Source organism: Halichoerus grypus, chromosome 8, assembly GCF_964656455.1.
Source record: "Halichoerus grypus chromosome 8, mHalGry1.hap1.1, whole genome shotgun sequence".
In the NCBI taxonomy this organism is placed as follows: domain Eukaryota; kingdom Metazoa; phylum Chordata; class Mammalia; order Carnivora; family Phocidae; genus Halichoerus; species Halichoerus grypus.
In genome coordinates, this window is record NC_135719.1 from 6,570,052 (window position 1) to 6,597,614 (window position 27,563).

Here is a 27,563-nt window from a genome sequence, read left to right on the forward strand (position 1 = left end):
ATAACTGCCAAAGAAATCCTGAAAAAGCAGAGTAGCAAGGGGGGATTAGCAGCACCCGCACTGCCTATAGTAAAACATGTTTAAAAAGTACAAATCTGCGAATGGTATATATTCAGGATTATCAACAGAATGGAACACACTGGAAATGTGCCTAAATACATCCAAGAAATGTAGTAGGAGAAAAAGGTGGCATTTCAGTAAATGGGGTAAAGTTGGACTGTTTAATAAAGGGTGTTGGGTAAAGGGTAGCCACCGATGAAAAATTAAGTTGGAGCCACACTTCGTGCCAGGATACATTCCAGAGAGACCGAGCATTTCAAAACAGAGAATAGTACCATACATGTGCTAGCAAAAAGTGTGGAATTAAAAAAAAAAAATCGTACAATGAAGGCCTTTCTGAGAAAAAACAGAAACCCCCGAAGCCAAAAGAAACAATCAAAAGATTTGACTATGCAAATATATACATATTTTAAATCTGCATGGCAAATACCACCATACGCAAAATCAAAAGACAGAGGACAAACTGAGAACAGATATTTGCAACTCATCCCACAAAAGGCTAATTTCCTCAGCACATAAAGAACTCTCCCAGGTGATTGGGAAAAAGACCAATGACCATCAGGAAAATGGGTGTTGGCTCCCAATAGGCAATTCATAGAAATGGAAATAAAAATAGTTCTTAAATGTAAAAAAGATGCACAGCCTCTTTCATAAGAGGAAATACAAATGGCAGGAAAATATTTTTTACCTACCAGATTGGCAAATAGAAAAAAGTAGGAGAACCCCTTCTGTTGGCAAGGTGTGTGGGGGGGAAGAGATGCTTCTAGTGTATCCTATATGGATATGTGGGCATCATAACATAAATGCAAAATTATGTTACAGCACTGTGAAAGTAAAAGGCTAGAGACAAGTGAAGCCTCCATCAGCAGACGAATGAAACAAAGGGCTCCCCACTATGGAATACCAAACAGCCTAGACGTACATGGTGGATATGCTTCGTACACTCGTGTGGAAGAGTCCTGCGGTGATATTTCATGAAGAAAAGCAAGGTGCACAAGAGTATGTATGTGGTATGCTACTCTGTGCAATAAAAGGAAAAGAAATAAGTGAGTGTGTATTGTGTACATAAGTGCTGTTTTTGCATGGAATAATCACAAAACTGGGAACACTGGTTCAAGGCATATGAGGGCTGATTATAAATTTCCTCTGATAAGCGTGGGAGCCCACGGACAGCGAGGCCAACACTCAGGAGAGAACCAGGTCACACACTCTGCTGCTTGGGGAACTTCTGGGAAACAGCCACTGCTTCTTGAGCTAGGTGAGCCCTGAGCTGAAAGTAAAAAGAAGGAAATGATGCAGCTGCTCTGGAGCTTTCAATGAGAGGAACACGGTTCCAAAGAAGCTGAAAGAAGCCACTGTTGGCGGCTGTGGTTGAGCTCTGTTAAAATGGCCGCCCTCTCCTACGGCATGAGAACACAGAAAAATATTTCCTCAAAAAGTCAACAACTCCACCCTCGTGAAGACTTGCCGCAGCTCAGGCACCAACCTTCATTCTTGTCCACGTGACAAGACGGAGCGCCGCAAGACCACACAGATAAGCACGTTCTAGAAAGTTCTGCTAAAGCAAAGTCTATCTCTCTTTGCACGTGAAGGACAAATGCGAAAGGCAGCAAGCAGCTGATGTCACTGCTTATACTTATAACCGGCAACGAACTGCACAGGACTTTCAAAACCACGAAGGATGAAACGTATGTTCAGAGGCCTCTTGATTTTATTTCGTATCAGTTTGAAACAGCTAGAAGAAATAAAAAAATTAAAATTCATCCAAATCCTCACGACCTTTACGAAACTATTTTTTGTTTCCTTTTTACCTGTGTCTATTTGAATACAGAGGATTTAACGTGGTTTTAATAATAATATGTATGTATTACGTAATTTTGTCTTATGCTTATACCCCCACTTTGTCCGTTTTCTCATACACGTGGTCATCATCCTAAGTTCTAGATGACCACACACAATTCTGTCCTGCTTATCAGCTACAGTTTAGGGAGCAAACATCTATGCAGCACCTTCCATGGGCGCATTACATAATCTGACTTACCCCTTACAGCAATCTTACTGTTGGGAACCAACCCCCCCTTCATTTATGGACTAGGAAACCGAGTGTCCAAAGATCTAGTAAGTAGTAGGCCCTGCCTTTGAACCCCATGGTGTGTCTGACCTGAAACAATGCCGGGAGGAATATCTCCCCATATTTCGTTTTTCTCTTTCTAGATTTTTTTTTTTCATTTCTGCCAACATTTGTGTCCAGAGTCCAACAAGATGCCGCCTCACCTTTCTCCACTCCCAATTCCTGCTTCTGAGAGACAGCTATTTTCAAGTCTTTTAGGGTCCTTGTCACCCCATCCTTGTCTCCGTATTTCTGGAGGCCAGGCTTGGCCTGCTGGCTCTTCCATGCCAGTTTCTGTGTCACCTCCTGCATTTGCCACTGTGGAAGCTGTTGGCTCTCTTCCACCGCCCGGAACATACAGTGTCTCTTCCTCTGCTCTTTTCAACCTTGTTATAGCAATTATCAGTGTTCATATGATTATGTAAATATTAGTCACAACTAAGTCATGTATTGTATCCTTTTTTGTGTGTGCGTGTGAAGCTCTTTATTTCCCCCAGGTTTTCACTTTTGGCATTTCCTCATTAGCTGAGCGCACCAACCACCAGCTTATTTCCAAACTCCGAGCGACACTGCGTTTCTGCACAAAGGCATGAGGCAATCAATCTGGGGAGCCCTCCCTCCATCCTGTGAGGCCCCTCGTCTCCTTCCTCCATCTTGGGCCCCATGGCCACTCTTCCTTCCTTCCTTTGGTGGAGGCTGGCTGACTTTCACTAGCCTCTTGAGAAAAAATGAATTGGGGGGCGGGGGGGGAAAGCCTTTTTTTGAGAGCAACGCTCCATGTCTGAAAATGCCTTTATTTTACCCTCACACTAGGGTGAGTCTGGCTGGTATAGAATTTTAAGTTAGAATCCATTTTTACCCCAGGATTTTGAAGGCCTTGCTCCACTGTCATCCAGTTTCTGGTCTGCTGTTGACATCTGGGGTCATTCTGACACCTGATCCTCATGTGCCATCTACGTCTACCTTCTGCAAGTTTTGCGATTTTGCTTTGTTGCCAGGGTTCCAAAATGTCATCAAGTGCCTCCCCTGGGTCTTTCTTATTCTCTGGATTTCAGAAGCTCTTTCAGTCTGGAGTTTCAGGCCCTACACTCATGGGCCAGCAAGGGGATACTTCTCTGATAATTTCTTCCCTTCCGCTTTCTCTAGCCTCTTTCCAGAACTACTATTATTTGGATATTAGATTTCTTAGGACTGATCCTCTGATTTCTCTTTCACTTTCCATCCTTTGTCTATTTATTCTACTTTCTGGAAGAAATCCTCAATTTTATCTTTGAATCCCTCTATTGACCTTCTTCATTTGTGCTCCAAAAGCTCTTCCTGTTCTCGGAATGTTCCAATTTTAGTCTCTTCTTGCCACACGGATGGCAAGTATGCCCATTACGGGTTTTCTTTACTTTGGCTCATTTCACTGTGTTTCCTCCACTTCCTTTCTTCCACTTGCTTTCGATCTGTCTTTCTTGTTCAAGGCTTTCCTCCTCTGTCCAGCGACTCCTGGTTGTCTGCTCCTACTGCAGGGTGAGGTGCTAAAAAGCAGATGCACAGTGCGCTGACTACATGGGCAGACCTGTCCACCTGTGGGTTCCAGCCTCTCTGTTAGAGGACCCTCAAATAATAGTATCTCTGGGACTTTTCTCCTGGGCTGGTCAGTTTCCCCAGAGGCGAAGCCTCCCACCTCCTGGGGGAACCTGGTCGTGGCTGCGGCCTTCCATGCACAGACTCTATGGCCTGGTGCCTCACTCTCACTGTTAACCTGTCATCACCTAGCTGTGTGAGAGGGGAGGAGACTGGGGAACTTTCCTCCAATCTGCACATTTTCAGATGTGTTTCATGCCCCATCCTCAGAGGTACCTGGAGCTTCTGGTTCCTGAGCCTTCAACTCAGCCCAATTCTTGTAGGGTTCTTATTCTGTGGGTCTGGGTTTCCGCTTTCTCTGGCCTTCTAAGTTAGTTTCTGCTCGTTCATCTGCTTTCCACCCATCTGCTCCTATCTCCTCTCCTGTTCTCTATGTTCTTGAGAATTTGTGCCTTTTTACCCTTTAGTATCACTTTGGTGGGGATTCAGGAAGTGGTGAAAATCAACATGTGTTCAATCTACCACTTTTAATCAAGACTTCTAGCTTTCCCTGTGTTTAAATGATTCCTTTGGGTTAAATTCATAATAATGGAATCAACAGTTTTACTCCTTTATTTAGGATCTGTGTATTCATGTATTCACTCAACAAACACTTTTGGAGCAGCTGCTATGTGCCAGATCCTACACAGGCAGTGAGGACACAAGGTACAGGGAAAAGAACAGAGACTACAGGGTCCGGGAGACCAGGGTCCAGTCTCAATTCTGACACTTTGCGACTCTGGGCAAGTCAATTCACTTTGTTGAGTCACATTTACTTATTAGTTAAAAACAAGCGTGGAGGTGGGATGAGGAATAACGACAGCCGTTCATCCATTGTTTAATCTGAAGATGAAAGGAAACATACTGAGATCCCTGAACTTCACAACTAAAGGATAGTAGCCACCCAAGTCATGATAGTATTTGCTATTTTTGTTGTTGTGAACAGTAACTTACTTCACAACTTATCATGGGATACAGACTAATAGAAAACCTTAATGCAAACGAATGTGCTTCTGTGATGGAAGTCCCAGATGCTGTAAGACAACAGAGAAGAAGCACACACTCTGGGTGTGGAGGAGGATGTCCAGGGAGCCTTCCTCCAAGAGGTTTTCTGTGTGCTCTCAAATAAGGAGGCTGTGCAAAGGTGTGGAAGGATCCCAGGTGGAAGGATCGGCAAGTGTGAGACCCAGGAGAGAAATGTAGGGGGACCTGATGTGTTTAGAACACAAGGCGTGAGGAGAAGAAGCCAGGCTGATGCTGGACCTCACCCTACAGGCAGCTTAAAGCAGGGCTACGACACCATCACATTTGTGCATCAGAGGGTAGCTTAGTGGCCTGTGAGGTGAACTAGAAGGGGCAGCGAACAGAGACGCGGCTATGGCGTCATTCCAAACAAGGGATGGAGGCAGAAGCAAAGGAATGGGGAGGAGAGGCAGACCGAGGAGGTTCAGCTTAGGACGTGGTGACTTTTGTTGCCATTTCGCCCCACCCCCCTAGTATTTCCTCTTGCGAAAAGTACCTAGGCATATGCTGTACCCACTTATCCATGGCGGTCTCACCAATGTTCAAGCTAATAATACTCTTAGGATAAAAACAGCCCCAGGAGTGCCTGGGTGGCTCAGTTGGTTAAGCGTCTGACTCTTGATTTTGGCTCCGGTCAAGATCTCATCAGGGTCCTGCAATTGAGCTCCGTGTCAGGGTTCCCTGGCTCGGGGGTGGGGGAAGTCTGCTTGAGATTCTCTCTCTCCCTCTGCCCCTCCTCCCTGTTCATGCTCACACACTCTCTCTCTCTAAAATAAATAAATAAGTCTTTAAAAAATAAATAAAAATAGCTCCGATAATAGCAGCTATGCTTACTGAAGTCTTACGCATGCTAAGCATCCTAGAAATCATTTCACATGCTGTCTCTCCTTAACCTCATACCAAACCTATGAAGTACTATGACCTCCATTTTACAAGTGAAGAAGGAGAGACTCGGCGGGGTGGGGTGGCCTGGCCAGTGGGGGGCAGAGCTGGGGCTCTGGGAGGCTAACTTCCCCCTGGCACCTCGCCCGCCCCTTCGCGATCATGGTGCCAACTTCAGCTAGTCTGGGTTTCTTCTCAGCCAATCGGTTGTCTGTCTTTCTCCTTCCTTCCTCAGCTTTTGTTCCCACACCCATTTCTTTGGTGGCTCTGAGCTGACTTCTCTCCTCACCCTACTTTGGAACAGTCAGCCTCAAGATCCCCTCATCATTCCGGCCCAGCTCAAAGGCCTCTGGTCCACCCTCACCCTTCCTGACTTTTTGCGCTTGATGCACTCCTTCTCTGGCTTCTGTGACACCCAAGGTTCCTGGTTGCCCTCCGAACCTATCTTCCTGCCTGTCTCTGGCTCCCTCACTGGCTCTTCCTCTCACCCGAACCTGCCGTAGCCACCAATCCTCAGTCTTGCTCCACTCTCTGCCTTCCCGGGCTGGCGGCTGATCTGGGACCTGCACGTCTGGCCGTCAGCTCACACCTGAGCTCTGCTGCCACATTCACGCCTGCCCACCTGCACGTCCCACAGAGCGCCTGAAACTAAACCACCTTCCCTCAGAAGGCAGCTTCCCTGTGACTTCTCTATTTCTGTTCCCCAATCTATTCTTCTCTCAGCTGCTCAGTAATCTTAACATTCTCTGTGATTCAGTCCTCTCTGCCAACACCCAAGGACGTCCCATTATCCACCACACCTACTGATTCCCATTCCTTCCTAATGCCACAAGTGCTCATGGGCTCAAACCCAAACTTCTCCTTTCTGGAAATGTGAGAGCCCATGTGATCTGACCTCTTTCTCCCCCAAAGACCTGGGGCTCTCAGCTATAATCAGACAGCTCTTGGCATGCCACATCATGACATAGGGACTTGGCAAGGAGCTGGCCAGGAAGCAGCTGCGGAGACCAAGCTGGTGATGGGGCAAGAGCACATGAGCAAACAGAATCAAGGCACAGTGAGCAAAGGGCAGAGAGAGTGGCAGGTCCAAAGGCCACACAAAGAGCACCAAAAAGATCTTTAGGAATCACAAGAGAGATGGTCCGAGTCCAGCCAAATGAAGATCCATGGACCTGGGGGGAGTGGGGGAGGAGCAGAGTGGCTGTGGGGTCAGGGCAAACCAGTGACAAGGGGGAAATGTGCCAAATCATCACCCAAGCAGGCTGGCTGGAAGGCTGACAGGACAAAGAAAGAAAAGTGGGTAGATGAGGAGTGCTGGCCTGGAGAGCCAAGTCCGTTTTTTACCAGAAGTGCTTGCCTAAATGATCAACTCCGCTGGCTCCTGCTCACGCTGACCTCTCTACCTTCTCCCCTATTGCCCTACTCCTCCCAATCAACTCATCTCACAGGGTCACTCAAAACCTCAACATCCAAGCCTCCCCAGTACTTTCTCCCTCTTTCTCTAAACTCCTTTAGCATTTAACTGCATTGCTCGTTCTGACACTTCCTCACATGGGTTCCTACCAAAACTATCTCCAAACATTAGTGTGCGCTCAATGTGTGCGACGTAGCGGCCATAGAGAATTCAGAAAATTTGAAGATAGTCGCTCTCCTTAAGCCTTTCAGAATAGAGGTGGCCTGAAGAGAGATACGCACATGGAAAGATATCATTTACCTTCCTGTTGTTAGGTGGGAGCCACAGGGACGGCACAGGGTAAGGGCGAGAGAGTTCTGGAAGAGCCGGCATGTGAGGCGGCCTTGAGGGACGGACAGGATTTTGATGGACATGGAAGGTGAAAATATGAGAAAAAGGATTATGTGTGTGAGAAAGGGGATGAGTGTGATCGCCACACGGTGAACAGACTGGAAGAGCAGGTTACTGAAGAGTAACTGACTAGCTCAAAAAATACGTATGTCTATTTATTCACTGAGAGGAATCTTCCTTTATTGAAATGCCAAGGAACGAAAAGTCCCAACTGTTATGGCTTGGCAGATTTCAAATTAAAAAGAAACATATACAGTTTCTCAGTTCCTATTAGTAAGGAATTAGTGTTCAAACTTTTGTGATCTGGCCGAAAACACCAGGTCGAGGGTCTTGCCAGCAGGAGAACCTGGTGCTACCAGTCACAGAAACGTCAGGCTGGTTGTGGCAGCAGCATTAGTAGTCAGCGGAAAGGGGTGGGGGGGGATATGTGACCTGCTGCTTCGCATGGATCTCTCCCCTCCCAGGAGGCCACAGATGGTTCTGGATCAACCACTGACCTCCAGGCGAGATGGTTTCCCAAATGCTCTGGGTGACGGCCTCTTTTAACGGCTGCCTCAGAAGGGAAGCTGTCTGGCTTTATGCCGTGCACACATGCTGACCGAGAGCCCTCCCTTCATGATTAGAAACTGGCATGGGCAGAGATTTAGGGTGGGCTGACTCACTTCCGTGGCTCATGGTGACACTGCACCGCAGACAGCCACCTTGGGCAGCGGAACAGCTCTGAGGGGCGCAGAGCCCTGGTGGACAGTCATCTGGGGTGACCACAGGGGGGACATCACACCCAATCACACCAAACATCAATCCGTCAAGGATTACAGCTTTCTGTAGCAGTAAAAGCTTCGTTTCCTAGGATCTTGTGGAGGGGCAGATCTCCTTCAGAAACCTCGGAAAATTCCTTCCTTGAGTAAATATTCTGCCACCTGGTAGACTGTGATCCCAAGGCCCCATGCCCCCCACAGAATCCATCTGCAGGGAAGTTATTCTCCAGGCTGTTGAGGACTGGACTTCCTGCATTTGTGCTTCAGACGAGGACGAAGTGCAAACTGCAGTCAGTTCTTAGCCCCACAGCGCTGCATGGAAGCAGTGATCCTACTCGCTCACCCTCTAGAAAACACTGTCCACGTTACTGTCTTAATTATATTTTACCAATAAAGTAGATACTGTTCTGGGGTGTCTGGGTGGCTCAGTCGGTTGAGCATCCGACTCTTGATCTGGGCTTAGGTCTTGATCTCGGGGTCATGAGTTCAAACTTGCATTGGGCTCCACGCAGAGCCCACTTAAGAAAATTTTTTTAAAAAAAGCAGATACTGTTCTATAGTATGAAGTACATTATCTGTCATAATGAAGGGAGATGTGCCAGGCAGTGGGCAGAGAAAAAGAACAGTTTGAGATCAAAATTGATAACCACTGAATTTACCGGGTCAACAGAACACGAGAAGCTGATAAAAGGTGGCCACTCTTAGAAATGTTAGATTTCTAGAAAATAAGGTTCATTTCCTGCTCCTGGATATTGGGCCAAGTTTCAGCCCAAGTGAGAAGGACCACAAAATGGATCTGATCCCTGGCAAGTCCTATAAAGTAAATTTGGTTTAGTAAAGTAGTTTAAGTAAAGTTAAGGATGATTGGTGGACAAATATGGACTCTGGATCCTAGTCTGGGAAAGACTGGAAGGGGGGATGACTCAGCGATGAGACAGGGTTGCTCGGAGCAGAGGCCCATCTGCCCATCTGTAGGTGCTGGGTCTAACTCTGTGTGATGGCATCAGTTGGTAGCACATGACTCTTTTGCTTTTTAAAAGACATAGTAGAGTCCTGAAGAATAAACCCAGGCTGACAACAGGGCAATGGATTGGTCATAAATTTTTGGAAACTGGAAGCGATTGCTTTAAGGAGGGCAAGGCACATGGAGATGAGCCTCTTTCCAACTGAATTAAATCAAGGGAGTCTTGAATAGTTTGGATTCTGAATCTTTTAGATCTTTTAGCAATTCGTGCATGAAGGCACAGTCTCTAACAAGAAGCTACAATCTCGGGGTGCCTGGGTGACTCAGTCGGGTAAGCATCTGACTCTTGATCTCAGCTCAGGTCTTGATCTCCGGGTCATGAGTTCAAACCCCACATTGGGCTCCACACTGGGTTTGGAGCCTACTTAAAAAAAAAAGAAGCAGCAGCAGCAACTATAGTCTCTACCTAGGTTAGGGAAAATGTATGAATTTCTCCATAGCCTCAGCTTGGTCATCTTAATTCAATACAAGTAGCCTCCAGGATGACAGCACTTTCCTCCTGGCCCCCTGGATAGGTGACCTGCTAGGGCAGAGCCAGGGCAGGAGGGCAACATCTAAGAGTTAAATTAAACCTGGCCACTGCTGAACTAACCACCTGCTCCCAAATGCATACCCACTTATCAAAACTTCACTATCTGATGGCAGAAGACGGTGAGTAACAGGGAGAGGGACCAACTCATCCCTGTTTGGTACTTCCCCGGTTTTAGCATTGAAAGCCCCATGTTCTGGGAAAACCATCAGCCCTGGGAAAACCGGGATGTTTGGTCAGCAAAGGCACAGAGGATGGTATCCCGGGCTTAGTGATTCTCATCTTGACAGTTTGGGTTGGGGTCCTTTCATTAGAAACACAAGCAATTTTAAGATGAAGTCACCCGAAAACGTGACCTGACTGATGCTGACCATCAATAATCGGTCGCAGTAAAGATGATTTTGAGTCTTTCATCTTCCAGGTGCTCTTCTACAGTGTAGACTGTAAATGTGCTCTGAAGGTCTGGCGCCTACAGCAGGAGCGCACAGGGAGCACTACAGATCGACTTACCAATTGTTAATGGTTCACCACAAGCAGCTAAGGAAATATTTGCACAGTTCTTAAAATGGGTAACGTCAGGTCAATGGAATTAAGTCACTTGGCAATTAGGAGTTTATCCTATAAAAAGCACAAAGCTTTAGTGTTCGGCCAAGGAGGAAAGGCTCTAAATCCAATCTGGAATGTCTCTGTGAACAAGAGGGAATTAAGAAGAATTTAAGCCCCAAATAATGAAATTCTTTTCAACTTGAACTCACTATAAATAAGTTGCGCTGGCTCCAGAATTTCCACCCAGGAGGGGGCATAGGGGCGGCAATCTGACTGGAAGGGAATGTGCGAAGCTGCATTTACACAGTGTTTTATGGACGACTGCAAACGTCAGATGTCCGTACCCAAGCCCCTCGCCCTAACGTCTCCCCTGGCACCACCCTGCAAAGAACCTTATCAGAGGAGGCAAGGAAGGAAAATGCAAGGAGTGGAGGGTCTCTAATAACTCCATATATTGCACTATCAGAGCGATCTGAATTAGTGCTTTTCTCTGGAGTGTACTTCTATTTATTTATTTATTTATTTATTTTAGAGAGAGAGAATGTGCACGAGCAGGGGGAGGGTTGGAGTGAGAGAATCTCAAGCAGACTCCCAGCTGAGTACAGAACCCCACGCGAGGCTCTATCTCATGACCCTAAGATCATTCCTGAACTGAAATCAAGAGTTGGACTCTTAACCGACTGAGCCACCCAGGTTCCCCTCTAATTATTTAATATGACCTTGGTACATTAAAATCATGTATCTTGCACATCTGTGACAAATACAGTGTCTTTATATATAGAATCAGGCTTTTATTGGGGGTAGATAAAAGAAAAATGAATATTTACTGTTAGGAAGTAGAAGATGTATGAAGCAATAGGGATGGAATTGATACTGTCTGAGAGAAAAATCAAAAGCTGATCTGCTCTGCTATCTCAGAAATAATTAGGAAGCACAGCTGTGCAGAAACCAAGTTAAAAAAAAAGTGCCTCTGGGAAGTTTCTACAGTGAAAAATTTTTAAAAATGATCCTCCTTGGGGCACCTGGGTGGCTAAGTTCGTTAAGCTTCTGACTCTTGATTTTGGCTCAGCTCATGATCTCAGGGTCGTGAAATCGAGCCCTGTGTTGGGCTCCACACTGGGCGTGGAGCCTGCTTAGGATTCTCTCTCTCCCTCTACCCCTCTCCACCCTCTCTAAAACAAACAAACAAACAAACAAACAAAAAACCCAAAAAACCCCACACATCCTTCTTTAACACCTCCAACAATGGAATCCGATGAGTAGATCCTCAGATGTTGGTTAACCAAGACTCGTGGCAGGAAACCAAACATGGGGACTAATTATAATGAACAGAACAGTTCAATAGGATTCTTGTTTGGAGTTTGCACTCCGGTGAGTGAGTGAGAAGAAACTGGGAAAAGCACAGAACACAAACCCATGAACTGTCTGTGAAAAAGGTCATGATGTTTCTGCCATTCTCTTCCGAGTATCTGAAGCAGCCTCAAAGAGGAAATGCGCAGGGAGGGCGCCATGCATGCAGAGGCAGCTACGATGTTCTTTCAGCTCGGTTTGGAATGGGTAGGGCCCTCAACCCCACCTCTCAGGTACTTCCCCCGCACAGAGAACCATAACACCCAGCTCTTCTGAGTACAGGGGGCAGCTGGTTGCAGCAGAAAGCTAGTACATTTTAGTCTCCAGGAAAGAAAGGGCCCACAAACATGTGGCTGTGGTTTTGATCACACTGCTTCCCTTGTCCAGACCCTGCAGGGGCTCCTGGATGTCTCTTGTGCCCAGTGAAATCTCAACTATCTGTTTCTTGGCTGGTCTATTAGCTAAGCACTCTACCACGCTCCTCCTGAATGCCTTCGTCTTTAGCTAGAGCACGACCCACACCGACAGGCTTGCTCATGAGTGAAAAACCAGAAGCCTGGATTCCCATAGGGAATCTGTAAATTTCAACAGCAGGCTTCCAGAGATGGGGCACCTGCTTCCTATCTTCACTTCCTAACCAGGGCCTGGTGATGGGAACTTCGAGGAGGCCCAAGGGAAGGGTGGAAGCTGCAAACTGCCTTTATGCCTATCTGGGGTTGCCCTGCTTTAATTTAAGACTGAGACAACAATCCATCTTCTTTCAGAAACAGGGTGAGTGACTTCCCCCCAAATAAAATCCCATCAGAGCTAAAGGCACACCTGATTTCCTGGAGCTCCTGCACCCTGGGCAGTGCTGGCTGCATGAGCAGGAGACAGCCATGTGGTTTCTCCTGCCCAGCCACCCAAGACACTCGCCAAAAGGGGAACATCCCACACCTACGCCTGTCGATGGAAAACAAGAGACAGCATGGCATTATACTTAAGATCTGGGAGCGCTAGGGATCCTGTTCTGTCTCAACAAGAGTGTGGCTCTGCATTTGGGATACACCTCCTTTACTGACGAAGAAAAGAGAGATACGAATTCCCCCAAAACAAGGAAGGATGTGCTACATGGACACAGAAGGTACACGCTGGGGAAACACACAGGTAGGAAGAAGGAAGAGGGGCTCCTTCTGACCGAAGAGGAGAGGGAGAAATCAGGGAAAGGTTCTCAGAATAGATGCTAAGGTTTTCTTACAGGAGAAGAGGCACTTTGGTAGAGAGAGAAAGGAAGGGATCTGGGACCAGCCCGGGGCAGGAGCTCAGGAGGCGGACACTCAATGGGCAATGGGGGAATGCCCCACAGGTAGGTTGGGGTCACCCTGCGGCACGTTAGGTGCTGGCCTGCTTGAGGAAGTCGATTCAAGTGGTATTGTGACACATGGGTGGGGCAGAGGCAAGGAGGTGACTCAGGATACTCCTGTAAAAGCCCAAGGGAGTGGTAGTTACACAAGTGAATACATATGCAAAAGGTCCTCAACCGTATACTTAAGGTTTGTGCATTGTACTTTATGTAAATGATAGCTCAAAATACCCTTTGTATTTAGAAAGACAGGGAATGACCCATCCCCCTCCTTTAGATTGCATAACCCCTTGGGTTTTTCCGGGCTTTACACAGAGCAGGCTGGAAAATCTGGGAGGGGAGATGTTATTTCCAACTAATAAGGCATGTGGAGCTTTAAGGATAAAGTAGACAAGGAAGAGATGCGATTGCATAAGCTGACTTGTTAAGTGGGTCACAATATCACCTTTTCAGACTCTCTCTCTTATTTGTACTGAATGTAAAGTGATTGGCTTGATGTCTAGCACAGAATAAGTCAATGGTGGAGGGGGCAACCCCAGGAGGGGCTGAAAGAAGCCACAGGAAGACACAGAATGGCAGGTTACTGGAAAAAACTCCCACCAGGACCTTGGAACTTCAAGCTTCTAATTCTTTATATAAACCATTTTCACATACTATTGCAATCTGTTTTCCCAACAAGCCTAGGAAGTGGGAAAGAATTATATTACTATCATTATTCCTGTTTTGCAGATGAGAAAACAGAGGCTAAAATATGAAGAAAAGAGAAACCAACTATGCTGCTGAGATTATAACCTGTAAAAATCCCTCTGGAAAACAGTTTGGCAATATATGTAAAATTCCTTAAACTGAGCACATCTTTTTATATAGCAAATATATTAACAAGAATTTACTCTAGGAAGCAATCAGATCTATATATGCATCCACCACAGCAATGGTTATAATTACAAAGATGTAAAAATGGAAAAAAAAATACCCAATAAAATAGGAAACTGGTTAAATATGTTATGATGCCTTATACAATGAAATGGCATTAAATTTATCAGCGGAATTTTTTACACGATATGTTTCTAACTGAAATTTTCAAGTTGCCCAACAGTTTGTATAAGTATCAATCAATTTTGTTAAATAATAAACATGTATGCACAAAAAAGACTGGGGGGAAAAGAAGTCCTTAAAAAAACAAAAGTCCAAGGGGGCTAGTGACAGCCCTTCCTAGAACATGGGGGATGGAAACAGAAGAGGGCAGATATACAAGAAAACCTTCTCTTTGGGTTCTTGTCCTTATTCTGTAGCCACAACCCCCAGCCCCAGGATCCTTCATCTAAGTGGACTTATCTGATGCTTGGTGACAACAGTGGTACTAGACTCAGGTTCCTCGTGCTAAAGGGCATCACAGGAGTGCTGCCTATTTCAATTTACACAGGAGGAAACCAAGGGCCAGGAGGGCGGTCATTTGGTCCAGGTTTCTGTGGCTAGTTTAGAAGTAGAAGACCTAGGTTTCCATTCTAGTTCAAATTTCAATTCAAGGCTTTTTCTCTACACCACTGCTGCCAACAGCCATTAGGAAATTTGAATAGTTGACAGAATTCTGCAGCTGTTAAAAATCAAATGTTAGAACATACACAGCATTGTGGGCAAATGTCCATGGCATAAAGCCCGCCACCCAACACTATATAGACCCCTGATTTGGGCGGGTGAGGGGGAGTCTGCAGAAGAAAGACCCAAAGGGATGATCACCTAAGTAATAATGGGATATATCTCTGAGTAGGAGAATTATAGATGATTTTCATGTGCTTTATTTTTCAGTTTTAGAAAATGAATACACATTAAATTTTTAATTCAGAAAAAAGTGGAGATTTGTAGCATCATCTAGATCTTCTCATAATTTCTGAACCAAGCTTTAGTCCGCCGGTTCCACTGAAAGCAAACATTTCTTGAGAACAAAAAAAGTGAATCACTAGGTAAATATTGATCTGTTGCTAAGTGAACAAGAGAAACATCATCCCATGTAAGCAAAGTTTTCCTCCAGACATTAAAAGATGCATTTCTAATGTATCTTTGGATAGATAGATTATCATAAAACAGATTCAAAAACTAACTTTAATGCAGAAAGGGAGGAAGAAAAAACTTTATTCTCATAACATGTTTTCAATCTTCACCTTTCATCGGCTTTTTTTCTATACCAGAACAGCAGGGGGATATGCTCTGATTCCACACATAAGTCATAATAACCGGCTGCCTTCAGTCAGGGTTATTGAGTAACACCATTAGCTTGCGGTAAATCAGTTAACTGAACTTTCTGGGCCAGAAAATTGTTTGTGAAGGCTGCAGACAGGCTTCCTCTAGGAAAAAAAATCTTCAAAGTCTCAGGAGAAGCACTTTTACCCATAACAGACATGTTTCCTGCCCTCAGCTTCAGATATATGGGAGGCTGTTTCAGAAATGTGACACAGAGAAAGAACATCAAGGACAGTGGCTTCCGACAGAGTGATTAAAATAGAAAGAGGGTCACGTGGGAATTAGAAGGCCACTCTGGGGCCAGTCCTGCTAAAGACTCTCATCTTGGGCTGGCCCCTTACTGCTCTCTGCTCACTTCTCTCCTCTGTACCCTGAGAAGTCAGTCCACCTCCCCATGGATAAAAGGGGGACCAATGCTGGTTTTAGTCATCCTCTCTGCTCCTGGGAAGTTTCCTCAAAATGAGAGGAAAAATCAGTCCAACCTCAAAAGTCATTAAGAAGATTAAATGCATAATATCTACGAGAGATACGAAACAAATTTAAAATGCAGGAACAAGGACAAAAGAGGATAACGTGAAAATATTCTGCTGAGAAGCTACATGAGTGGAGGATATAGTTATTCCTAAAATTAGAAGCTAAATAAAAAATAAAAGGTTAGTTGGGGCATCTGGGTGGCTCAGTTGGTTGAGCATCCAACTCTTGATCTCAGCTCAGGTCTTGAGCTCAGGGTCGTGAGTTTGAGCCCTGTGTTGGGCTCCAGCGTGGAGGCTACTTAAATAAATAAATAAAATAAGAGGTTGGTTAAAAGATGGAAGGGAAAAAGTGAATCCTTTTGTCCTTTGATCATTTGTCATGTTCAAGTCAGAGAGCTCGGATGTTTAGAATTTAGCTGTTTAAGTAATGTTCCAACATGCTCAGAGGAGGCTGGTCCTCTTCTCAAAGGGATGGGTCTTGGAAGGGAACAGTTTCTGGGCAACTTGTCCCTTTGTACCTACCCTCAAACCATAGCTAAGTAACTAAGGCTGATCTCTACCCTTCCCTAATTTGGGTTTTACCAGGAGGGGGCAGGTGACTGGTTAACGACAGGGGTGGTGCAGTGGTGGACACCGCCACGAGGTTCAAGGAGATCTGTGGCCAGGGACACACTTCCACACCAGGAGAGTGGGTGCGGCCATCTCAACAGAGTCACATGGCGCCATACCAGCATCTTAGGCTCAGGGAGAGAGTGTGCCAGGGAGGAAAAAGAGCAAAGAGAACTGTTGGATTTAATGTTTCTGGGTTGTTTTTTAAAAGGAAAACATGAAAAGAGGTAAAAACCTGCCATAATCAACTTTTTTTTTTTTTTTTTTACTTTAAACAATTAGTATGGGATCAACCATCCATGATGTTTTTCCTGAGCCCGGACATTAGCGGCTTTTCCGTGACTTCCCCTAGCTACTCAGGAACCCATGCTGGGTAGAACTTTGCACTCATCTACGTTATTAACTTACATATTGACCCAATACTTTCACTTTTTTCTTTAAAAATGAGATAGCCCAGGAACTTGGGTCTAGCTGGGTCCCACTCAATATGAGAATAGGTGCAAATGTCACTTGCCAGTCAGGACTAGTGAATTCTCTAAATGAAGTAAAGAAGAAAAATGCCAGCCGAAGTGGAAAGCACACAGATTCTGTGCACCCTATTAGATGAGGAGCTTTTTCAGTGCATACCCTGCTGAATAAGAACGCCTGGTCTAATGCCCGGTTGTGGGGCTACTCTATCCACACGCTGATATAAAGCGCCCCCCCAGGAGGGGCAGTTCCAAAGTCAACATGATGACACTTATCCCGTACGCAGCACTCCCCACAAGTATCAGGCAACGTGACTGACTTATGAGTCACTCTCGACTTCACAGTAACTTCTGGGTCCTGATATCACTCTTAAAAGTAAGAAAACTCCACACAACACCCTAAACACCCAAAGCCCATGATGGCAGCTCTTTGGCCTTGGCTAAGAGCACATAAAAATCAACTAGACAATCGCACAAGACAAAGCAAGAACCCAACCTCTCAGATGCATCTGCTGCCCACTTGTCCACTCTGAGAAGAGAACCATTTACCCAATGTCACCAACCCCCTAGAGGGGATGAAAAGTTATATCAGGAGAGGGGGAACGCCCCTACTACTATCCACTGAGTATGAGAAACTCCACTGAGTTTAGTCCTCATGCTGAGCGGACACCGTTTAGTAAGACAGTTCTAGAAGCAGCTGCCATCTTAAGGCATCCGTTTGAAGACGCACAAACAGTGCAGGAGCCATAATCAGCAAGGTGGAAGGAATTCAGACCCAGGAGAGCAGGGAATGCTTCATGCCCCAGGCTTGGCCTGAGCCCTGAGGGAAGACAGATTTACTCGGAGGACATCAACAGGGACACAGTGTGTGGAGATTCTCTGCACACTGCACCGGCCAAACAGACCAGCGGGTGGGCATACGGTGGGTATGGGGTCTACTCACTCTTTGGTCAGAAGAGGACAGGACTTGAGCAGAAAGCGCGAGAGCCCCGAGTCCTGGAAGTAGAGGTCAGGCGGCGCTGTGGGGCTCTTCAGATTCAAACAGCGGACGATCACGTACAACACGGCAGCCACGGCAGCCAGCTTTACCCCGTCAAACACGGCCGGGAGCTCGGGGGTCTCTAGCATGGCATTCATCTTGATCTGGGGAGCAGAAGCACACAGCTAGGGTTAGAAGCACACTGAGGAGGGGCGGAGCCCACCACACTAAGAGGCAAAGCCGATGACAAGTCACAATCCAGATATGTTCATAGGGCCACCTAGGGCGATGGCCATCAGCGTCTTCAGGCCACCAGTGGCCTGGCAACAACCCAAATCACAAACAGGCTTGTGCACTGATAAACTGGGTAAGGTTTTGTTTTGTTTTAAATCGAATGAGCTCTTCTAAGAGAAGCAAATTAGAAAATGTTGAGAATAGCATCCTTTGGGGAGCGGGAGAAAGAAGTCCCGCCAGAGGCTCAAGCTGGACTAGAGGTGGCCCACTGATTTCCGTGGGCTGGCAGCCCTGAGTGGTTCTGCACCAGGTGTTTGTGAAGCACCATGTTTACAGCCCGGGACAGAAATGTGGGAGGGACCCCTACTGTCCACAGGTGTGACGGTACTGCTCCCCGACCCCCCCGGGCCCCCCACTGCCACAGGAGGAGGAAACAGAAACAGAGCAAGCTGGGTCTGACTCGGCCATCTGCTCCTGGTTTGGGGGGGGAGGGGGCAGCCCCGGTGCTGGAGTCAAGTTCAGACTCGGCCCCGGGGCGGGACAGCGATCCTTGAGCCTGGGTTTCAGGCAGTGTGAAATGGAACTCGGCCAATTTCTTTCCCCACGGAAGGTATCTGACGATAGCCATTAGTCCAAAATCCAGACCAAAATTAAAAATTGGGAGTGCAGAAAACGTGTATGCAGGTCTGGCTTTGCCCGGAGCTCTCTTGATATTTTGTTTTGAGGTGGCTTTACCTTATACACAACACACACACACACACACACACAACCTTCCAAACATCAACAACAAAAGTAACAGCAACAAAAATCCAGTTTTTTCCTTGCTGCTCAGAAGAAAAGCAGAACGTTAGGTGTTACCTTAAAAATCAGGAAAACCACGAGCTTAACGAAAAGGAGAAAATGGTAACTCACAGCCAAGGTAGCTATGGCAACAGCTTCTCTGGAATGGTGTCAAGTAGCCTCTGCTAAAAACAGTCAGCATGAGAACTCTGGTGGCCCACAGTGCAGCCACAACGGGCAAGACAAAACAATCTCCCGAAAACGTGTGCGGGGCATGACCGAATGAACTCTCTACAGACCTGCAGTGAGGCCAAAGGGGTCCGAGAAACCCTTCCCTGAGGTCAAGGTGACGTTGGCAAATACAGGACTGAACACACTGCCGATGACCTCTGGCAGAGGTCCCAATTCAGTGAGGAAAGGCAATGAAAGATCAGGGCTCCACTAGCCTTCCACCATGGGGGCAAGAAAATAATTTTAAAATACGGATCCTACATGATTTTGACTCAAAATATACTTTCAACTGTATCAACCTTTGAACCTTTATGATCTGAAAGCTGCCTTAAAACCTAACTTCTGGAGAAGTGTCACCTCGCTCCTGGGGCCACGTCCCCGAAAGGCTGGCTATTTATAAACCCTTCAAACAGGATTCTTCACTTGGGGTCTGTGGGTTCCCTACAGGATTCTAGGGTCCAGGAACCCCCTGCAATTAGATGTAAAGGTTTGTGTGTATGTGGTTTTCTGTGGCAAGGATCTGCAGATTTCAAGATTTATTTATTTGAGAGAGAGAGCGCACGAGAGCATGTGCTCTGGGGAGGGGCAGAGGAAGAGAGAGAATCTCAAGCAGACTCCTCGCTGAGCACAGAGCCCGACGCGGGGCTCGATCTCACGACCCTGAGATTGACGATCTGCAGATTTGATCAGGGTCTCCAAGGGGCGTGTGGCCTAAAAACACAGCTCCCAAAGTGCTCCACAGGTTTCCCCTGCAGCTCTGGTCCCCCACCTCTCGGGTGCCCCACCACCTAAGCCAGTCAAACCGGCAGCGGACAAACACCCAGGACGCTGCTGTTCATTAATATGGATTTTCAAGGCCCCAAACAAGGTCCAGCAGGAGTTCCAAAGTCTCTCTGACACGAAGCTGGTAACACGCTCTTTCCCGTCCCCTTTGTTGGAAAGACAACCGAGAAACGCAGCAGGTGGTTTTACAGGTTTCCTTGTTGGTCAAGAATTGAAATTTTATGGAATTAAAAAAAGAAGTCCCTCCCGCCATCCCCACTTCCTCTCATTACTTCCTAACATAAGGGGAAGTGAAGAGGAGAAACAAACAAAAAAAAGTCTGGGCCATACATACCTATGTCCCTTCTTCCTCTCTACTGCAAATATTGACTGTCCTTGAAGAGTTGTACAGCTGGGCCACTCGGGTCAGATCTCCTATTCAAATTAACCTAAAAGCTGAAAAGATTGGATGGTCACGTTCCATTGGATGAGAAAGAAGCAATTTAATTAAACTAACAGTACGGTCTAAGTCGCTCTTCATTTCAAGTCTTTGGGGAGAGAGACCATTTCTTTCGTTGATATGAGTGCCACACTCTTGGCCGCTTGGCCATCTGAACAAACCTGCTGGGGGATGTCTTTGTGGAGCCACAAACTGACAGGCTCTTTGGTTTCCAGGACGAGTTATCTGCTGCCTTCAGAACTCTGGCTAAAGCAAACCCATACGGCTTTCACGCTTTATCTTAGAAAGTCCTATCTTCACCAACGCCTGAGAGTTATCATCTGGGCGACCGAGGAGATCACTTATCAGCAAGGCCTGAGGTCAAGACAGCAGTGGGTTGACACATCCCTTGTGTCCCAAACACTGAGCAGTGACAGATGAAATGTGAGCTGAGAGAGAGAAGCCTGTGAGCATGGATGGGCTTGGAAGCCCAGCACCGGGAGCAGAAGAACGCTGAAGGCACGGAGTGGGAAGTCACACCGCCTGCCAGGGGTCTGGGTCAGGGCTGGGGGCCGGGGGCTGGGCGTGCCAGGAGCTAAAAGTGCTCTCTGTGAGTGGGGACCCAGAGCCGGGCCCACCGTGCTGTAAATGCATGGCTTCCAAAGCAGAAAACAGAAAGGGGTGGGGGTGGAGGGGACAGCTGGTATTTATATAGCGCTACCTATATGCACCAAGCCCTGTCTGGGCTACTTTACCTCTGCCATCCTTACTGCACCCTGTGGAGCCGGTACTGGTCTTATCCCCATTTCACAGACGAGGAAACTGAGGCATAGGAAATTTGAGTGACTTGCCCAAGGCCACCCAGCTAGTAGGTAGAGAAACCAGGATTCCTATCTGGCTCCGGAAGCCCTCCTCTTCACCACCACGTTGTGCTATTTGTAAGGAGGAAAAGTAAAGAGAGAGAGAGAAAGAGACAAAAGCAGGCAAGAAAGAAAACCGAAGGGACAGAAGAGACAGAGGAGACACCAGCGGCTTGCCCAAAGTCACACAGCGGTGAGAGCGGAGCTGGGATCCGAGCCCAGGGTTCTCTGATTCCATCACATCAAAATGACTTCAAAAGGAAATGAAAGCCACTTGAAGGGGAGACTCAATTAACCTTCAGAGGAGTCTTGCTCAACCTCAAATTTTTATTATTTCTTCATATTCTGAGACAAATTAGCCACAGAGGACCAGGCTTTGTTGAGGTGGGGACCAAAGAGCAAAGTCTCCAGCCACATCACAAGGCACTTGACCTTTCCCGGGCTCGGCTGCCAACTGGAAAACAAGGATGGAACAGACCAAAGATCCTAAATCAGCAGCCCATGGGATTGCATTGTGTTCGACTAGCATTTTAACAAATTAAGTTCATTAGCCACCAAGTTATAAACACCAGGGGACTTAAAAATCTGAATTTCTGGTTTCTCTTGGGAAAAAAAAAAATAGAAGATTTGGCAACACTGAGCTTGTGTTCTCACTTGAGAACAAGATATGGAGCTGAAAGGCAGCTGCCCCCTCCAGACAGGGCCTGCGATCTCTGTGCTGCCACAGTCCCCACCACTTCCTATAGTGGCCCCCAACACTGGACCCCCCCCACCCCCCGCTTAATCATTCATGGTGCTGGAGTGGTTCCTGTGGCCATCCGAATACGGGACCCTTGGAGAAACCTGTGTTAAGATCCCTCTGGCCCTGGATAAGTCTGTGCTGACTGAATATTCAAAACATACACTCATCAGTATATGTATAAATAATAAATTCACAGAAAAAATTATAGAAAGACAGAGTGGTACATAAGATGTGATGTGTTTTGTTGTTATTCACACGGATGTTTATCTATCTTGACTTTCTCCACAAACTATTTGAGGAGGTTTCAACAAAATGCTGAATGGAAATGCATGTAGAACAACCCAGAAATGTGGCAGACGGCTGACTGCTTCCCAAAAGTCTCTCCTTCTCCCTAGTAACAGAGACCTGTAAAATGAGCCTGCCTCACTGGAAAAAACTGTAGATCCCAGCTGTCCTTGCAGGTAGGTGAGTCCATGTGACTAAATTCTAACCAATTCTGAAGGTGCTGGTCTGATTTCTCTGAAGCCTCCTTAAAAGGCAGGAAGTTAACTCTTCTTCCACCCTTTTCCCTTCATGTATCCCAGGAATGCAGACGATGTGACTGCAACCCCAGCAGCCATCTTGGGCCATGAAGTGACCTTAAGGTTGCTCTAGGAGCCACATTAAGAGGATGGCAGAGTAGAAAGACAGAAGCCTGGGGTCCCTGATGATTTCATGGGGCCACCATGTCAGACCTAGACTGCCTACCTCCAGGTTTCTTTTATGGGAGAGAATAATCCCTTGCATGTTTAAGCCATTGTTACTTCTAGACTTTTCTAGTCTGCAATTTTTTAAAAAGATATTATTTATTTATTTATTTGAGAGAGAGAGAGAGAGAGCGTGCAAGTGGGAAGAGGAGCAGAGGAAGAGGGACAAGCAGACTCTGCGCTGAGTGTGGAGGGCAATGTGGGGCTTGACCCCCAGATCACAACCCAAACTGAAACCAAGAGATGGATGCTTAACTGACTGAGCCACCCAGGCGCCCCTAGTCTGCAATTTCTAAAAACACAGAAGGAAATACTATATACTCAAATCTTTCTGGATGCTACAATCACTGGGTCATTAGAGTATAGGTAATTTTTCTTTTTTTCTCTTTTCCAAAATTCATAATAATAATATCGTTCTCAGAAAAAAGCCTTAAGATAGCAACTAATAAAATCTAAGAAGGGGGGCACCTGGGTGGCTCAGTCGGTTAAGTGGCTGCCTTCGGCTCAGGTCATGATCCCAGGGTCCTGGGATTGAGCCCCGCATCGGGCTCCCTGCTCAGGGGGGAGCCTGCTACTCCCTCTGTATGCTGCTCCCCCTGCTTGTGCTCTCTCTCTCTCTCTCTGTCAGATAAAAAAATAAAATCTTAAAAAAAAAATCTAAGAAGGTATTACGAACATCTAGACAAGAAAAACGCCTCTGTCAACACACACAACAATTACGGATGTGAGTAAGCCTAGAACGGACCTGAACTTTCTGACTACAAGAGCAAAGAGGGGAAACCCAGTCAAACCCCTGGTTCTCCAAAGTGGAAAGAAAGGTACTGTGATTGTGCTCTTACCCCACAAAGAAAGACAGATAAGAAGGGGAAGCAGGGCTTTTCTGACACAGAATCACTAAAAAAACAAAAACAAAAACAAAAACCTCTGCGGGACTTTATATAAGGGGACCTTGAGTGACGTGATAGGTAATGTCCTCCTACAACGTTTTTTAACAGCAAATGCAGTAGAAAATTAATTTCCTCAACCCTCAAAAAACACCAAGAGTTTTGAATGGAATTCGGTTCAGTGAAGGCAATCCTATGAGAGATTTGTAATTATTATGGTCCAAAGATGCACCCTTGATCCAAGGCTTGAACCAGAAGTCCCAAGAAGCAGGGCAGTTCTACCACATGTCCCCAGGGCTACGTCCCTTGAACTTCCGTGGCTCAAGGACCCGGCAACCTACCGTGTGCCTAGCACTACACTGAACATTGCGTTGGACCACAATGAAGTAGAATTCTCATTTTACCTAGGGAGAAAAGAAGTTAACCTTTTTAAAAATTTTTATTTTAATTTCAGTATAGTTAACATACAGTGTAATATTAGTTTCAGGTGTACAGTATAGTGATTCAACACTTCCATACAACACCTGGTGCTCATCACGACAAGTGCCCTCCTTCGTCCCCATCCCCTATTTCACCCATCCAGCCGCCCACCTCCCTGCTGGTCACCATCAGTGTGGTCTCCACAGTTAAGAGTCTGTTTCTTGGTTTGTCTCTCTCTCTTTTTTTCTCCTTTGTTCATTTGTTTTGTTTCTTAAATTCCACATGAGCGAAGTCATATGGTATTTGTGTTTCTCTGACTGACCTTTCGCTTAGCATAATACTCTCTAGCTCCCTCCATGTTGTTGCAAGTGGCCAGGGTTCATTCTTTTTGATGGCTGAGTAATCTTTCATTGTGTGTGTGTGTGTGTGTGTGTGTGTGTGTGTGTGTGTGTATGTATACCACATGTTCTTTATCCATTCATCTACTGGTGGACATTTGGGCTGTTTCCGTATCTTGGCTATTATAAATAATGCTGCAGTAAACAAAGGGGTGCATGTATCCCTTTGAATTAGTATTTTTGTATTTTGGGGGTACATACTCAGTAGTGTGATTACTGGATCATAGGGTAGTTCCATTTTTAACTTTTTGTGGAACCTCCATACTGTTTTCCAGAGTGGCTCCACCAGTTTGCATTCCCACCAGCAGTGCATGAGGGTTTGAAAAGAAGTTTATCTTAAGGCTCTCTATACTTCAGAAACTTGGGGACAAGAATATATTCGTCTAGGAAAAAATTAAGCAGGGAAAGACTCATGGAGCAGCTAGATCTACAACTGGGACTTGAGTATAGGATTTAGAAGAAGCATGTATAAGTGTGAAAGAGAGGTGTGTGCATGTGCACTTACAGTTTATATCAATTATATATAAATACATATTTAATACACATATTAAATCCATATATATACGTGTGTGTGTGTGTGCGTGCGTGTATAAAACCAGGCATTAATGAATTGGCAATTTCAGAACAAAACCCTTGACATTCATTTTAATTTATCTTGCAGCACTTGATTTTATGGGGTTCTCTCTTCCCAAGTTTGACCTGCCACAAAATATTAATATTCTGAACTTGTTCCAGACATAACAAAGTAAGCTGCCATTGTACTATTTCATATGCCCCCTCTCCCTTTTCTGGGCAGGCAAAATCCGGTTAATAGGAACATCAGGCAGCCCAGGTGGGGAAAAGAAGGCACACAGAACAGCAGGGGGGCTGGGTGTGTGCAAGACAGAAAGGAAGCATCGCCCCACCCCCACCCCACCTCCACCTCCTCGAAAGGAAGAGCTAGGGCTGGGCTCACTGCACACCAGAGAGCCACACCTCCCCTTCTCCCACCGGTCATTTTATGAGTGCATTTACTCATAAAATGCTGTAATTGATAGTTAAAATTCTGTCTGTCGGCTCTACATTAACGGGGGCCCCTAAGGTGCAAAGGGCCACGAAATGCCCACCCGTGTAGGAACTTTCAGTAGTGCCTCAGTCTCTAGGATGTGCTTGACTAGTCTTTCCACCAGCGCGAGGGCCCAGGCTTCTCACTGCTCTCCCATGGCTAAGGGTGTTATTTTGAGATGGAAACACAGATGCAGGGAGAGGTGGGGCCCCTGGGCTGGGAGAAGCTCCAGCCTTGGGGTTCTGAGACCTGGGTCCTCGCGTCCGCTCTGCTCCTTCCTAGCCAGTGACCTTGAGTAAGTCACTTAACCCTAAGAACCTCATCCGTAAAACGAGAGGATTAGGTTAGAAGCAGATGATGGCAAAGGTCTCCTACGGCTCAAAATTTCTGAGATTCTAGGGATAGAATTGCAGTCCTTGGCTAAATAGCACAGGAAAATCTCTCTGTGCTCTGTAACAAGAGACAGCCCCCGCCTCCCAGCTTACTCTGTGGACCATTAACAACAAAACTCCCAAGAACGACACCCCTCATGACCTTTGTTCTTCCTTCAAGTAAGTTAAACAGTTATACATTTTCAGCCGTGCCATTTATGCCCATGATTCTGTCATATTCCTTCCACCTGCATGGGTGAGCGATGATTTCAGCCTCAGAATATTAATGTTCACTGACGATACAAAACTTACAGTGAGGAAAGAAAGAAAAAACCAAGCAGAGACCTCAAACATGGAAAATTCATTACATGGTGTGTGGGATGCAGAGTGTCCCCCGCCCCCCCAAATTCACGTCTGTCTGGGACCTGTGAATGTGACCTCCTTTGGAAATCAGTCCTTGGCAGATGTAATTAAGTTAAGACGGGGTCACACTGTTTAGAGTCGGCCCTAACCCCAGGACTGGTGTCCTTGTAAGGGCCGAGAAGTTTAGACACGGAGACACAGACATGCAGGGAAGACCTTTTAAAGGTGGAAGTGGAGACTGGAGCGCAGCATCACCGAGACAAGGAATGCCAAGCATTGCCAGCAACCAAGAGAAATTAGGAACAAAGGCCCGGAACAGACTGTCCCTCCGAGCCCTCGGGAAGGAACCCACCTTGATGATACCTTGATTTCAGGCTTGCTCAGAACTGTGACAGAATATGCCCCAATGACCTCTCATGACTCCGTAATTTCCCACCTCTGTCCTTCCAGGCTGAAGAGACCCTCTGCCACGTCCTCTTGAAAGGTTCCTTGTTACCCAGACAAGCTCCAGCCAATTCAGACCCAAAGCAGCTAACTGACATGAACACTCACAGGCTACTTATTAACACAATACAAATGGGATTTTGTGCACAAATATTTATTGGCTTGGCTTCTTTGCCTCTGTGACTTAGCTGTCAGACCACCCTTTCCTCTCCTAGTACCAGTGACTTATGGAAACCCTGAGACAGAGACATCTGGGGAGGGGGTGTCTCCTTCCCTTGCAACCCAAGAGGACCTGACGAATAAGCTCCGGTACTTCTGGGGGTCCCACGGTAAATACCTCGTAAGGAAAACCAAACCGAACCAAACTCCTAAAGAATTTCTCTCTTCCTATTCCACTCTGGTGTGGATGGGGATTTCATTTAGGTCCAGGCCTGCACTGAGTTGGCCCAGTATCAGATCCTGGCCCCACCAGTTACGGAGCTTGTCCTTGGGCCTCATCCGAACGTGCTGATACAGAGATGGGATTTTTTTTTTTTTTTTTTTTTTTTTTATATGATATTCTTTTTTTTTTTTTTTTTTTTAAGATTTTATTTTTTACTTATTTGTCAGAGAGAGAGAACACAAGCAGGGGGAGAGGCAGGCAGAGGGAGAAGCAGGCTCCCCGCCAAGCAAGGAGCCCGATGTGGGACTCGATCCCAGGACCCTGAGATCATGACCTGAGCCGAAGGCAGCGGCTTAACCAACTGAGCCACCCAGGCGCCCCGAGATGGGATTTTATAACACTCCTCAGATACGGTAAGTGCCCCCAAGTATTAGCTGTACCATCACCACTACTAAGCTGTCCTCCAGTTTTCCTTAGTGAACTCCCCCATCTGGCAGAAGTTAGCCCAAAAGAGATTCTTTCCTACCTGACACAGAGGTACTATGAGGGGTTACTGCACCAACAACAAGTAACTGGCTGGCTGACTGGGTGGGCCTCCTCTAACAAGTCTGCAATTACCCCCAGGACACACTCTTCTTGATTCTTCTACCGGGGAAC

At 46.3% G+C, this 27,563-nt stretch overlaps 1 protein-coding gene across 4 annotated transcripts in view; it reads right to left on the reverse strand.

Moving 5' to 3' along the window:
• Positions 1 to 27,563, reverse strand: part of ABHD2 (abhydrolase domain containing 2, acylglycerol lipase) — a 97,137-nt gene that overhangs the window by 52,380 nt on the left and 17,194 nt on the right. For 3 of the 4 annotated variants that reach the window (XM_036072658.2, XM_036072666.2, XM_078078892.1), the window contains 2 exons: positions 20,168 to 20,268; positions 17,770 to 17,969 (listed from right to left, as the gene is read on the reverse strand). In XM_036072658.2, the coding sequence (XP_035928551.1) occupies positions 17,770 to 17,963 (194 nt within the window). In that variant the 5' untranslated portion in view covers positions 17,964 to 17,969; positions 20,168 to 20,268. Of the gene's footprint in view, positions 1 to 2,334; positions 2,640 to 17,769; positions 17,970 to 20,167; positions 20,269 to 27,563 lie in introns of those variants that run through there. The other variant, XM_036072674.2, reaches the window with a different exon arrangement.